Raw genomic sequence first — 15,474 nt, forward strand, 5'->3', positions numbered from 1 at the left:
TTACTGCCACCTGTAAGAAACTCCTTGACTAATTCTCTCTTGCTTTCTTCAACCTGCCGCATTAACTATCTCTTTATTTTATTTTTTTTAAGTTTATTCATTTTGAGAGGGAGAGAGAGTGTACAAATGGGGGAGGGACACACACACACACACACACACACACACAGAGAGAGAGAGAGAGAGAGAGAGAGAGAGAGAGAGAATCCCAAGCAGGCTCTGCATGGTCAGGTCAGTGTGGGGCCCGATGTGGGGCTTGAAGTCACCAACCATGAGATCATAACCTGAGCTGAAGTTGGACGCTTAAGCAACTGAGCCACCCAGGTGACCCTAGTCATCTTTTTCTGAATCTCCAATTTTTCTTTCTCAACTGAATAATTTCCCTTCAGCTTACAAGCATGCTGGTCTCTCTCTTGACCCTCTACAGTTATGTGTAAGTTTCTTGCTTCACTCTTTCCTGTAAAAATTCTTAAAAGATTACATATAAGGCTTCTACTTAGTTACCTTTGGATGTTCGGTTTATCTCAAATAAGCTTCCCCCGACAATGCTCTTGAAGCCATTTATATCCTTAACTGTCATATCCAATGGCTATCATTCAATTCTTAGCTCAACCAATCTCTCTGCTACACTTAGTACCATCTTATAACTCCAGCTATTTTCAACTAAGTCAGTGTTTCCAATGGGGTCAGTTCTGTCACCTTTGAGCCCTTGTCCCTGAAGTTTCCTCCCAATTTCTATTCTTTCAGATAGCTTCAATGTTACACAGAAAATGTTCTTTAATTCTTCCAATTCTAAACTGTCTACCCTTCTTATACTCCCCAATTTTATTACCTATCACATTGTGTTACAATCACTTATCTCTATTCCTATAAAATCCTCTCTACTATAAACTCTCCAAGAGCTGGTATGTCTGTCACTGTTTTTTTGGCAGTCTGTACATCACCTGGACTTTCTATAAATACACTCTAAATACATAATCAGAAATCCAGTCTAACATTTAGGCTTACAGACATTCCTCACAACCTGTATGTAATAACAAATTGTTTCCTTAATCCAAGACTCATAGTTTGGCCTTTAAATGTTCCTAAAATTAATGTGTCTTCTATTCCATATACATGTTTAATGTATACAGTTTCCAAAAAGCTTTTGAGTTAATAACAGATCTTACAACCAAGAGTTAATCAGGATCAAGTAAATGTGCTCAAAACAACCTAACTGTTCAACAGTAGGGGGTGCTATATAATGAAATATGTAATCATTAAAAAAGTTGCTAGGAATATTAAGATAGGAGAATGTTCATGGTACAATAATGAATGGGGAAAACAAACAAGATAAAACATTGTATAAATAATCTCCTAATTTTGTGAAAAAGTAAACATGGACATGCATACCATGATCTATGCAATGCAAGAGCATGACAAGAAATGCTGACATCTCATGGTGATGGCATTATGGGCGTTTTAAAATTTACCCTATCACTTTCAAGTATTCTAAATTTTCTAGTGAGCGTATATTATTTTAAATCAAATCATTTTTAAAAATTTCTCAAATCTTGAGTTATCATCCCCATGACTATGTATTCATCACACTTTTCTAAGAATATCTACTCTTGCGTATATTCTTGATAGCACAGAGCTATATAAATTTTAAAAAATGAATTTATACTTTGGCACTCAGGAAAAGTCATATTGTATTACTGACAGTTCATTATTTTTATTTTTTTATTTAATAAAGTATGCAATTTACAAAAAGCTTAAAATGAGAATGCAGCTTCTTTTGTTGCTTTTAAAATAATTTATGCATGCCTTTGGTTTCAAGCTTCTGAATCATTTCGTTTCAGTCTGCTATTTAGAGGAACACTGAATAATTATGATAAAAATGACATCAAGAAAGGTAGTCCCTCTTAAAATAGTTTAAAAAAAATAGGTTTTAAAATAAAAAAAATAAAATAAAAAAATTAAAAAATAGGTTTATATTGGGACAAAAAATACCAAGTCCTAGTGATAAATCGTTGAAGTGGAGACCTTGGAAATGTCCCAATAACAAAGTATTAAAGTAAGACTGTAAAAAGGATACAAAAAAAACTGGGGTGGCTGAGAAGGAAGATCCAGAAAAAAAGAATATTAAGGCACTGACAAAGAAAGATTCTTCACTTGATCAAACCTTAGTTAGGCTTCTGAACCTTCTCCTAGGTCACTCTGTGCACTTCCTTATAAAATCCAGTTTTGACAAGAACGTTGCTAAGTCAGTTTAGCAGGAGAGCCCCCATCCTCAGTATTTGATCATTCTCAATGTCTGATCAGTTTCTTTTCTTTTTTTCTTTTTAATTTTTTTCAATATATGAAATTTATTGTCAAATTGGTTTCCATACAACACCCAGTGCTCATCCCAAAAGGTGCCCTCCTCAATACCCATCACCCACCCTCCATCAACCCTCAGTTTGTTCTCAGTTTTGAAGAGTCTCTTATGCTTTGGCTCTCTCCCACTCTAACTTTTTTTTTTCCTTCCCCTCCCCCATGGGTTTTTGTTAAGTTTCTCAGGATCCACATAAGAGTGAAAACATATGGTATCTGTCTTTCTCTGTATGGCTTATTTCACTTAGCATCACACTCTCCAGTTCCATCCACGTTGCTACAAAGGGCCATATTTCGTTCTTTCTCATTGCCCTGTAGTACTCCATTGTGTATATAAACCACAATTTCTTTATCCATTCATCAGTTGATGGACATTTAGGCTCTTTCCATAATGTGGCTATTGTTGAGAGTGCTGCTGTAAACATTGGGGTACAAGTGCCCCTATGCATCAGTACTCCTGTATCCCTTGGGTAAATTCCTAGCAGTGCTATTGCTGGGTTATAGGGTAGGTCTATTTTTAATTTTCTGAGGAACCTCCACACTGTTTTCCAGAGTGGCTGCACCAATTTGCATTCCACCAACAGGGCAAGAGGGTTCCCGTTTCTCCACATCCTCTCCAGCATCTATAGTCTCCTGATTTGTTCATTTTGGCCACTCTGACTGGCGTGAGGTGGTATCTGAGTGTGGTTTTGATTTGTATTTCCCTGATAAGGAGCGATGTTGAGCATCTTTTCATGTGCCTGTTGGCCATCCGGATGTCTTCTTTAGAGAAGTGTCTATTCATGTTTTCTGCCCATTTCTTCACTGGGTTATTTGTTTTTTGGGTGTGGAGTTTGGTGAGCTCTTTATAGATTTTGGATACTAGCCCTTTGTCTGATATGTCATTTGCAAATATCTTTTCCCATCCCGTGGGTTGCCTTTTAGTTTTGTTGGTTGTTTCCTTTGCTGTGCAGAAGCTTTTTATCTTCATAAGGTCCCAGTAATTCACTTTTGCTTTTAATTCCCTTGCCTTTGGGGATGTGTCGAGTAAGAGATTGCTACGGCTGAGGTCAGAGAGGTCTTTTCCTGCTTTCTCCTCTAGGGTTTTGATGGTTTCCTGTCTCACATTCAGGTCCTTTATCCATTTTGAGTTTATTTTTGTGAATGGTGTGAGAAAGTGGTCTAGTTTCAACCTTCTGCATGTTACTGTCCAGTTCTCCCAGCACCATTTGTTAAAGAGACTGTCTTTTTTCCATTGGATGTTCTTTCCTGCTTTGTCAAAGATTAGTTGGCCATACGTTTGTGGGTCTAGTTCTGGGGTTTCTATTCTATTCCACTGGTCTATGTGTTTGTTTTTGTGCCAGTCTGATCAGTTTCTACATCATCCATAACCCCCCAGGTGATGTCTGATCACCCAGGCCTGCCTTCAGCAAGAATCCTGTTAGGTTGGTTTAGTCAAAATCCACCCCTCACCTTACTTTTGATGTTTCCTCTTAGTAAGTTTTTTTCCACTCTGCTACTTGACTATAAATTCCTACTTACCACATATTGTATTTGGAATAAAGTTCAATCTCCCTCTCTCCCACTGCAAGCCCTCAGTGCAACGGTCCCTACATGGCCCCCCTTGAATAAAGTGTGTCTCAAATCTTCAACAAGTACTATGAATATTGTTTTTCTTTCACAACTCTGAAGCAGAATATAAATACCAGATGATAAATTTATATAATAAACAAAGGGGAAGTATAAGTAACAAAATGTATAAAGGGCTGGGGGCTTTGGAAATAGCCCTGTAGCAAAAAAGGTCAGTAAAACATAGTAATATTTGTTCAGGAATTTAAAAAATTAGGGTTACTGGACACAGTGGGTCAAATAAATAGTAAAAATAGACTATAAAAACAAGCCAATGAATTTATATAATAAATAAAGAAAAGGAGAATACAAATGGCAGAACAGTTTCCTTGGCAGGCAAAAGTGGGAAAGGCTTTAGGTAAAGAAAAGGGTAAATATTAATTTACATGACATAACTAGCATCTCACTATACACTCCTGTGGGACAAAAATTTTTAATTTTGTTTCTATTTTATTTTCAAAACAAGGAGATGATCATCTGCTTCAGAAAATTATGATGAACTATACCCATTCCTGGTCTTGTCAAGGAATTATTTTGTTCTTTTCATTATTAAGTCTCATTTACTAAGCATATTGTTGCCAAAGATGATCACATTCGCTGAAATACTAATGATTGCTTATTTGCTTTTGTTTCAAAAGCAGCCTATGAAATTCTAATAGTTGGTCAGCCATTTGCAGAGGCATGGTTATAAATCTCTTTATCCTGCCATGAGTTCTTAGACCTTTTCTCTTTCAGACTATAATATACCTGAAAATGTAATGCTTAGGGCTCAACCTTGGGATTATACACAAGATTAAAAGCAAGAAAATACTGCAGTAAGATTTTAAAGTTGAAATCTTCCCTATTTAACACTCCCTACTTCCCTTTCCTGCTTTATTTTTCTTCACAAATCTTATCACTACCTGATAGGTTATTTATTTTACAAATTAAGTTCCTTTGTCTCCTCCTCCTTGAAAGCAGGGACTTCTGTTGTTTTGTTCACTGCTAAATTCCCAGTGAACAGGACACTGTCTCACATACAGTAGGGGTTCCATAAATATTTGCTAAATAAATGAATGAACAACCTAATGCTATTAAAAGGAAATACTATTTAAATGAAATGAAAACGATTTAAATTAATAGTCCACTAATGTAAAAGTAATTCATACAATTAGGATATTTTACAAGCGTAGGAAAAAATAAGTAAGCTGATGACTAGTCTGTTCTGATGGAAAATTCTCATTCATTTCTGCAAAATAGAATATTATATCTAGTACAATCATCTGGAAGGTTTGAACCCCCATACTGGTCAATATGTCTTAGCACACTTTTAAGTTCAGTGTTTAAAAAAGCAGGAATAGGGGCACCTGGGTGACTTTGTCGGTTAAGCATCTGACTCTTGACTTTGGCTCAGATCATGATCTTACAGTTTGTGAGTTCAAGCCTCGCACTGGGCTCTGTGCAGGGCCTGCTTGGGATTCTCTCTTCACCCCCCTCTCTCTCTGCCCCCACGCCCTCAAAATATATAAATAAACTTAAAAAAAGGGTTAAAAGAGCAGAAACACTTCTTTAATGGAGGGCAAACCCCTGCAAATTAACGAAGTAAGGTAACATTTTCAGTCATTAGCTATTTATTTCTGTCTTGTAAGAAGCACATTAAATTATCTCCACAATCTTCCTTTCCAAGATCTTAGTATAAATACTTGCATTTTCTATAGAAGGGTAAGATTTCATTGTGAATACATAACTTTTCCACCTTCCTCATGAATCATCTTCCACTACTGACTTCATTGAAGTTTAGACAATCTATTTAAAGAGTTTAATCAAAGTTTTTAAAATTCTTATTTTTTTAAGATTTTATATTTAAGTAATCTCTATACCTAAAGTGGGGCATGAACTCACAATCCCAAGATCAAAAGTCACAGACTCCACTGACATAATTTTTTACTTCACTGTACAGCACTCCTTTTCCAAATATGTAAAAGGATACTGGACTGAAGACTTTCCACACCTCCAGGCTTTATGAATGAGAATTCCGAACTCGGTCCCTGGAGCAAGGAGAACTGAGTTCTAATCCTAACTTTGCCAGTAACCCAATCTCAGACTTCTACCAACACATTATAATGCCACTCTCTTCAGGGTTAAGCCATTTGATCTCAACCATTGCTTCATGTAGTTCTTCCCTAGGAAAGATGGCGCTTAACATGTATCTTGCTCCTCAGAGTATTATCTTATCTTCTTTGGGGCCACCCCTCCTAATAGAGTCCATTTTAAGGTAGAAGTGAGGTATCTGAGGGCTCTTTCATTGTGAAAGATCTTGTTACACTGGGTACACAAAATGTAAGTGGCAGTGAGCCACCTGAATTTTCAGAAGAGGCAAGCAGAGAATTCAGTGAAGGGAATAAAAAAGAAGTAGAATTATGCCTTTTGACTAAATGGCCCAAACTAAATAAGTAAATAATATGAAGGTTCTTGAAAGATGGCTTAAAAGTAAGATGTTTCTTTCGGACTATTTGCAAAACTACGTATGTTACAAAATTTTTGGTACTTACCTTTTTTCCTCATAGTGCACCTTTATGTTCAATATTTTAGGTCACTCAAAATTTCCTGGGGGCTACCAAAGCACAGTTTCCAACTCCAAAAGTAAGACAAGGCATGTGTCACCCTTGTTTTCAAGTAGCTGAGCCAGACACTATGTGTAGGTGGTGTAACAGTTAAGGGCCTGGGCCCTGAATTAGCAGACCTAGGTCTGAATTCTAGTTTTACCACTTCTTAGGTGTGTGATCTTGGAGTAAGTTGTTGACTCTCTCTGAAACTCACTCATTAAATAGGTAAAACAATGTAGGTTTATATATAGGGGTATGCTTATAAAAATGAGCTAATGTGCTCAATGCTGTCAGCAGAGAAGCCAGTGTAGAATCAGCTTAATATTAGTTATCAGCAGATCAACTCCATAACCAACCCTGTGTTGGCACGGAGAAGGCTCCACTGGCAGAAAAGGTGTATTTGAAAGCAGAAAAAATATGGTGATGAAAATTTCTAAGTTTTCTGACTAAGAGCTGTAAAGGGGTATATATTTATGAATGATGAATACCAGACTCTGAAAGGAAAAGAAACAGCAATGCAAACAGTACTGCAACTGTGTGATCCATGCACAGCATTTTTTCCCTTTAATATGTCTGCTCTCACTATACAGCTTTCTCACATTTGGAACTAAATGAATTAATAATTCTGACACATTTTAGAAACATATTTAAAGGAACACCTTCAGGGGGACCTGAGTGGCTTAGTCTGTTAAATGTCCAACTTCGGCTAGGTCATGATCTTTCAGTTCGTGGGTTTGAGCCCCATGTTGGGCTCTGTGCTGACAGCTCAGAGCCTGGACTCTGCTTCAGATTCTGTTTCTCCCTCTGTCTCTGCCACCCCCCCCCCCACCCCCACTCTCTCTCTCTCAAAAATAAACATTAAAAAAAGTTAAAAAATAAAAAAAATAAAGGAACACCTTCAGCTAGGAAATTAGTAAGGATTTCATTCCTTTCAGGTTATTCAAAATAGAGTATAAGCAGTACAAACACAAGGATACACAAATATTACCGCATATACATGCACCCCAACAAATTCCAAATACCACAGTACCTAGCTTAGAATAGTGTTTATTAAATTAAGCCAAGTGTTACCGTCACATATTATAAAGATAATTTACTATGTTTTCCTTTTTCCTGACCAACAGAGACAGAGACAGAGACTGGAGTTAATACTGTTACAAGTTAAGGAATGCCTGAAGCCAGCACTGGCCTCAGCACTGGAAGAAGCAAGGGCGGCTCCTTTCTTAGAGGTCTTGGGAGGGAGAAGGACCTTGCCAATACCTTGATTTTGGACTTCTAGCTTCCAAAACTATGAAAGAATAAATTTCTGTTGTTTTAAAAGCTGCCAAGTTTGTAGTATTTTGTTATAGCAGTCCTAGGAAACTAATACAGATAGTGAAAGTATCATTTTTCTAATTCCATTAGATGGCATTACATTTGGTCATTTAAAGGGAAACTACTCCCACGGGGCACCCGGTTAGCTCAGTTGGTTAAACGTCTGACTTTGACTCAGGTTGTGATCTCACGGCTTGTGGTTTCGAGCCCCGTGTCGGGCTCTGTGCTGACCGTTCAGAGCCTGGAGCTTGCTTCCGATTCTGTCTCCCTCTCTGTCTGTCCCTCCCCCACTCATGCCCTGTCTCTCTCTCTCAAAAATAAACAAACATTAAAAAAAATTAAAAAAAAAAAAAAAAGGGAAACTTCCCAAGCACACACTACTTAAAAAATGAAAAATATGTCTAGTCTTTAGATTTTTTACATGATGGAATTAAAAGTCAAATACTCACAGAATGTCAATCCATATATTTTTTAAAATATGTATGTATGTATGTATGTATGTATGTATGTATGTATTTATTTTGATAGTAAGAGAGTTGCGTGTGTGCAAGCAGGGGAGAGGGGCAGGGAATCCCAAGGAGGCTCCATACTGCCAGCACAGAGCCTGACACAGGGCTTGAACCTACAAAGCATGAGATCACAACCTGAGCCAAAATGAAGAGGTGGATGCTTAACCGACTGGGCCACCCAGGTGCCCCGATCCATATTTCAAATGGGTTGTTTTGGTCTTTGGAAAAGTAATCAGATCGATAAGATAGTTAATGGTTACAATGCCCCATTAAAGTTGCACAGCATTGTACCTACCCTTCATTATCCCTTCAACCGACTATTCAAGTGAAGAACGTGCTTACTTGTTATTAGTTGGTCCTGTTGCCAAGACATCAGACTGTAGCTTTGGAAAGAACCCTTGCTCATATTTGCCTTGACCAATTTTCATATCAAGCAGATGTGGGTGGATTGCAGTGTGATCCATTTTCATTAGTCGCTGCTCAATTGATTGGGCTATAAATTAAATTTATAACAAATTAGAGACATTTCATTGGCTAAACCTTAAAACAATGCTTCCTCCACTCATGCACCAACAAGGAACTCAATCTTTCTGACACTCTAAAACAGATTTTTATAAAAGTTCTTTAGAAATCAGTGTAAATATAAAAAGGTTAATTTTAAGTAAACACTAGATGACTAATTTTCATGGTATTTTCTGCCTTTGTCAATCGCAGAGCAGCAGGGTTGAAAAATCTATAATTTAGTACTAAAACAAGTCTCCCCTAAGTGGAATACTCAATATTTTAATACTTCAATATTAAATATTTCAATATTTAAGAAAAATATTTTCTTAATGAAAATATGTTCTAAGTACAAATTTAAGAAAATGATGGCAAATAAAATATTGTCCTTCAAATGAAAGACAAGGAAGGAAAAGCAAGCACAGTAGCCTTTTTTACTTTTATTTCTTTGTACACAGACCCATTAAATACTCATAGTTCTCCATTTGTAAAAACAAGAAACTATGTAAAGTTTATGACTTCACTTTTAGCAACACTCACATTCTCATTAGTAGGAGTCATTTAGGAGTGTTTATTAGATCAGGAGGGGTAATGCAGAGAATAAAATAAGCAGGCATTTAGAAAATGTCCAGAGGATAAGAAACTGGCCTTCTGAAGAATAAAATAGGCCAAAGTTAAAAGATAGGAATTACTCAACATTTCTATTTAAAACTGCTTAAAGTTAGGAGATTATCTCAAAGACCCAAGAAATAGCAAATGATCTCTCTAGTAAAAAAAAAATCTGATCTTAAATGTTTTTATGAACTGAACTTTCAAGAGAAAATATATTTGTGAAGCGAGACTAGGTCTTTAATCCTTTAGATTACCAAAAGGGGAGAACAAGCAGTAATTGTGGTTGTGTGACAAACAGATCATACTGTGGGAACTGCTAATCTTGGGATTTAAGAGAAGTAAAAAGGTATTTTTATAAGTATTTCATGGAACCAATTTATTTTGCCCGGTTCAATACCAGCAGACTGAGTACTGCTGGTTATTCCCCATACATAGTCTTAAAAACTTTCCTTTTGAGTGGAAAGTTTTTTGAAAAAAACTTTCCTTTTGAGTGGAAAGTGAATCTGTCCATGGCATATTCCACACTTCTCAAAAGAACATGCTTAATACCATCTTGTGTGTGGTTAATGTTTCACCTAAGCCAGTTGCTTGTGTCTGATGACAGCAGTGAGGGATACTTTGCAGAAGTCACTATTATCCTCTAGGACTAAAACTTCACAATATTAGATATCTGTCTCAAACTTCCCTATTTTTCCTTTATAATTCAGAATAATTTATCCAAAACTTCTTGAATTTCATTTTATTTTTAATGTGTAACTTCTAACTTCTCTTAAAACACAGTCCATATGTTTTATGTTAGGCAAAAGAATGCCATGTTTTAATATGAAATGATATTTAAGTTTTCAGTGATGCCCCCTGGCTCTTCACAACCCTATCTATACTCTCAGTGCTCCTAATATTTATAAAACACTTAATTAACAGATGGTTTAGGCAAAATAAAGCTTAGATTCATGGCATGGAATTCTCTGAAGTCCCTGCCAATTTTATGTTCCATGAAATACTACAAAATTCCATCTCTGCCAATGAATGCTTCTGTTCTCATGAAAGGGAAAAAAAAGGTAGCTTCAGTTTTTCCGCTGGATTTAAAATGACAGACAAATCCATCTGATACTGAGTTATTCTCCTTTAGTCAGGAAGCTTTTTGAAAACAAAAATCATGATTCATAATGAGTTACTCTAGGGTTTATATTTAAGATTGCCTTGGGAGTGTAACGCAATGTTACTTTTCAGTAATTATACCACCAGTGAATACTGAACATTTAGAAATTATTAAATGCCTGCTTTGAGAGGTCACGGGCCTGTTAGATTTTCAAGGTTTTGTGCCAATACTCATTTTCTGTGATTGGTAAGAAAAAAGAAAAACTCTGTATTACTATCAACTTGTCTTTCTGCACAGAAATCATGCGGTTCTGGTGCCACAATATCAACAGCAGATAGCCTCTGCCTAAAGAGTTCACCTGCAAATCAAAATTCTTTTTAGTTAGAGGCAAAACAAAAAATAAAATCAAAACAACAAAGGACAAAAAAATACCCAATAAAAGTCAATAATAAACAACAAATGCCAACCTCTATACTTTTGTTTGGGGTGGGAAGAGGATAATTTTACATGATGAAAGAAATAACTGCACCATTTATGGGGGATATAGACACAGTCACAGCCAGCTGCCTTCTTTCACTTAAAAAAAAAGTCTTTTGATAAATTAGGTTCCTGGGAGTCTAGTGCTTTAGTCTAATCACATTTTCATATGTTAAACCTATAATGGTGTATTTTCAAGAGTATTATATAATTTCTGTGATGATAGTGGGAATGTCAACCTCTTTGAGGGGCTGACAGAAAATCTATTTTAATTGAAAAGATTTTCTGGAAGCACACAAATAAAGGAATCAATGCTTAGCTCCATTAAAAAAATTCTGTCATGAAGGTTGGAATGAAAATTTCTCAACAAGGCATTACATTATTCACATGGCTATTAAAGCACTGAAAGTCATACTATTCTCTGAATAGGCACAGACAGTTTCATTCATTCCACTCCCTCAATTTCCAGAAAAATGGAGGTAACTGTCATTTCCTGAAGGGGCTCCAAGGATCTACCCTCCTAAGTGGGAATAAAACAGAATGATGTTTCAGCATAATCATGAATTCTCAAAGAGACCTCTTAAGACTAAAGACATCATTCACATACTTCTTTCCTTAAATATGCTACAACTATAGCATCACCACTCCTGTGACTTTGATCTATTTAAATAAAGTGAGAAAGGCAAACATGGAGGCAGAACAAAGAAACTCTTTTCCTGCTTCTTTTTGCTTCAGCAAAAAACTTGCTCTCAAATAGCAACTATGCTTGAAGGGGAAAAAAAAAATTAAAGAAAGGGGCATTCAGGTGATAGGAGGCAGTTTATTTGGCAAAGGAAGTGTTAGGACAAGGTAGAAATGTATAAAATTGTGTGGACTGGTACACTTCATGTTTCTTTACTAAATAAGCATCTAATGTGGTAGTAAGGCTTCAGGTGCTAGAATCAGTCAACCCTGAGTTCAAATCATGCTCTATCAATCACTAGCCAAGCAACCATAAGCAAGTTACTTAACCTCTCAGCTTTCCCAACTATAAAATGAGGACAGTCATAAAACAGAAATAAATGTTTCTGAAATAAATCCCCTCATTGTTAAGGTCAAATCCAAAAATGCATGTGATATGATGTCTGGAACATAGTAAGTACTCAGAAAATACTATTAATATGTTTATTTATTTAATGGACTACATTACTGATGGCCAAGGCTGATGGTTCTCTCAGGGAAAAAACTGGTGTCAGGGTTGGGGAACCTCTAATTTTTTTTAATTTACTTTTTTTTTTAATGTTTATTCATTTTTTGAGAGAGTGAGCGAGAGAGGGAGGGAGGGAGGGACAGACAGAGCACAAGTGGGGGAAGGGCAGATAGAAAGAGGGAGACACAGAATCTGAAGCAGGCTCCAGGCTCTGAGCTGTCAGCACAGAGCCTGATGCAGGGCTTGAACCCATGAACCACGAGTTCATGACCTAAGCCAAAGTCAGATGTTTAACCGAGCCACCCAGGCGCCCTAGAAAAACCTCTAATTTGAATATAAGAATTCAGAGATTTTAATTTCAATAAATGAATTATAATTAATGGCACCACTAGAAAGTAAATAAATTGTTGTAGTTATGTAAATTAGGCAGCATCTCAGATTCACTATTTTAAATTAATACTTATTTTTCTTTTAATGAAGAGAAAAGAGGTGAGAAGTAAAAAGGCAACATAAACAGCAAGAAAGAAATTTACATTTTTTCACTTAAGGCAATAAAAGAGAATGAGACAAAAATCATAGCAACCTTATAGTTATATTCAAGTTTTCACTGTTTTTCCTCTTTTAAGGGGAGAGGAATGTCAAATAGGAATAGGATGGACACTAATTCACAGAAACAGAAGGAAACAAAAGGATAGAAAACACTTGATAGAGTATAAGGATTAATCATGAAATCTAAAATTGAAAATTAATTTTCAGCTTATAAGGCCAACAATGTGTAAAAAGAAATCATGAATTTTAAGTCAATTTTAAAAGGTGTGACAAATGTACCTGCTTCTTTTAAAGTGCTGCATTTCTGATAGATAGATGTCCTCAAGGTGGGTGCCCTTACATTATACAGTCTTATCTTCTCAATCCGAGAGTCAAAGACCCGTAGCAAAGAATCTTTCTCTTCCCACTGAGACATAATTTTATTATCAATAAAGGTAGCAAACATCTGTGTTTCAATGAAGCGTGAAAGAAATGGCAGGTAAGGCTCAGGCTGGTCAGACAGAAAGGAAGCCTGTAATGAGATAATTAGAAATTATTAGTGCAAAGACACTATCTTAGTACTACATGGTAAATCTGAAAAATATTTGTTGCTGAGGTCATTTAAAAAAAATCTTGTAACATGCAAAACTGATGCATGAAATTAAAAAATTTTTAAATTTACTTTTCCTTTTAAAGTCATGGAGTTTAGGTGACTTAGTCCTTTAGCCTTTCAAAATTAATTTACATGCTGAAACTCATGATCATTATATAGAAAATAGGGCATAATTAGTGAAAGATGGCGGATCAGATGCTGCCATATCATCAACCATCCTCTTCACTTATCAATAATTTTTGACCCTTTTTCTAATGAGCTATGATTTTTTTCTGCTCTCTGTTCCTAGTCTATGCAGTATACCTCTGAGTCATAAGGCACTAACATGATCAACGGATATGACTGTGATATATACATAAGTCATAACCTTCTAAAAACATGGAATTTGTGCCTATGGGTGAAATCTTTGTTTTTCAAGTGGATGTTTTTCTAGGCCCCAACACTGTTCAAGACTGATCAAGACTGTTCAAGACTGTTCAAGATCAAACTCCTTCCAGACCTGTGCTGATTGAAGAGTCTGGGCCTTAACTAAAACAAGTATTGCCTGAAAACCCATCCAAAGCTATTCAAGCCTTTGGAGAAAACATGTGCAACAAGCTGCAGGTTCCTGTTACCAGACTGTCTGCTGCACGGAATGGTTCAGTAAATTGTAACCAGTTCTTAATTCAAAGTGTTCTTTTTGTCAGGTCCATGTGTGTACAGGAATTCTAGTCACAGTTTGGTACTAGCTGAAATATGGAAGTGAATTACTATTTCAGCTGCTGGGTTGGTTTTGCTTTTCATTCTTTTGAGTAGGTGCAGTGTGGCAGAAGCCAGAAAGCGGAAGACGGAAGGGTAAGTTCTGACAATCTCCTCCTTAATAGTCATTGGCTTCTTACCAGCATGTTTATTTTTCATTCTAAAATTTAGGAAGCCTTTAAAAAAGTACCTTATGGAAACCTACTTATTCAATTTAAGTGCTTCCATAGTTCAGATGTATTTACATAAATCTGAATAGCCAGAGAAAGGTTCACGGTAGTCTCTAAAAATCAATACACCTCTTCAAAAGATATTTTACAGGTGAGTACCAATTTTACTTTTTCTAGAGCAGTTTTTTTTTTTTCCTCTAAATGGGCCAAATGTCTGCCTTTGATGTTCAGACCCTCACAGACTACAACACTGAAATCAGCAAAGACTTGGCTTGGAGAACTAGCATATGATAGTCCTGTACATTTTCCTAGTGAAAAATGAGATGGTTACAAGCCTTCTGGAATCCGCATGAAACTTTCATTTCTCTAGTCGTTACATAAAAAGAATTCCATTTATAGTTTGAAGCTACATAAAGATTAAGAAGGAAGAAAGTACCAGTGCTCGATTTAGATAAGAATTTGAATTACCCCAAGGATAAATCATGAGTGTACACAGATTAGTTCCAAGTTGGAGAGGAAAAAATGGTTAAGCTTAATAAGAAAGGAACCTAAGAGCAGGAATACATTTGGAGAAGTGAAGGCTTCTTAATTTATTGAAGAAGTTTTCTCAAACATAAAATGTATCAGAACTTAACCGTTCAGTGTAGTTTATATACTTCAACTGGAAAAAATGTCTGAGGAAATCAGAAAATAACCTTTGATACTACCCACCTTTACAAAATTTTTTATTAATATTTGTCAGAGACTCCATAATTGTAAATTAGCTTCTTAGAATACATTAGCTCCTTTGAGAGGTCTTTCAAGACACAAAGATACCATTTAGCAAAAAGCCATAATGCATTCTAATAGCAATATCGTGCCTTGGCAAAACTGAAGCAGGGGACTGAACTATACCCTAGTGACTCAAAAGAGTTAATGCACACCTCTAAGTGCTTTTATCTAGAAAACAAAAATAAACAAAAAAAATTGGTAGATATGCCAAGAAAATCTGCCAGAAAACTCTATGGTAAACCTTACACAGAAGCTTCAACTTCAGCAGGACAATCAAAAGCCAGTGTCATTTTCTGTCTTCCTTTCCCACAAACTTTGGAATAGAACCTTAGACTTATAGTCATAAAACCTAATTTATTCACTTTTCCTCTCTTTTTGATCCTAAGATGAGGTAAAACTTTGTCTTCT

The 15,474-nt window shown here is 36.1% G+C and overlaps 1 protein-coding gene across 8 annotated transcripts in view; it reads right to left on the minus strand.

Annotated features, from left to right (window-relative positions):
* DENND5B (DENN domain containing 5B) overlaps nt 1-15,474 on the minus strand; it is a 188,184-nt gene that overhangs the window by 56,246 nt on the left and 116,464 nt on the right. For 5 of the 8 annotated variants that reach the window (XM_027035848.2, XM_027035850.2, XM_027035847.2 and 2 more), the window contains 3 exons: nt 13,075-13,306; nt 10,855-10,938; nt 8,711-8,861 (listed from right to left, as the gene is read on the minus strand). In XM_027035848.2, the coding sequence (XP_026891649.1) occupies nt 8,711-8,861; nt 10,855-10,938; nt 13,075-13,306 (467 nt within the window). The remainder of the gene's footprint in view (nt 1-8,710; nt 8,862-10,854; nt 10,939-13,074; nt 13,307-15,474) is intronic. The other 3 variants (XM_027035852.2, XM_027035851.2, XM_027035849.2) reach the window with 1 other exon arrangement.

This window comes from Acinonyx jubatus, chromosome B4, assembly GCF_027475565.1.
Source record: "Acinonyx jubatus isolate Ajub_Pintada_27869175 chromosome B4, VMU_Ajub_asm_v1.0, whole genome shotgun sequence".
Classification (NCBI taxonomy): Eukaryota; Metazoa; Chordata; class Mammalia; order Carnivora; family Felidae; genus Acinonyx; species Acinonyx jubatus.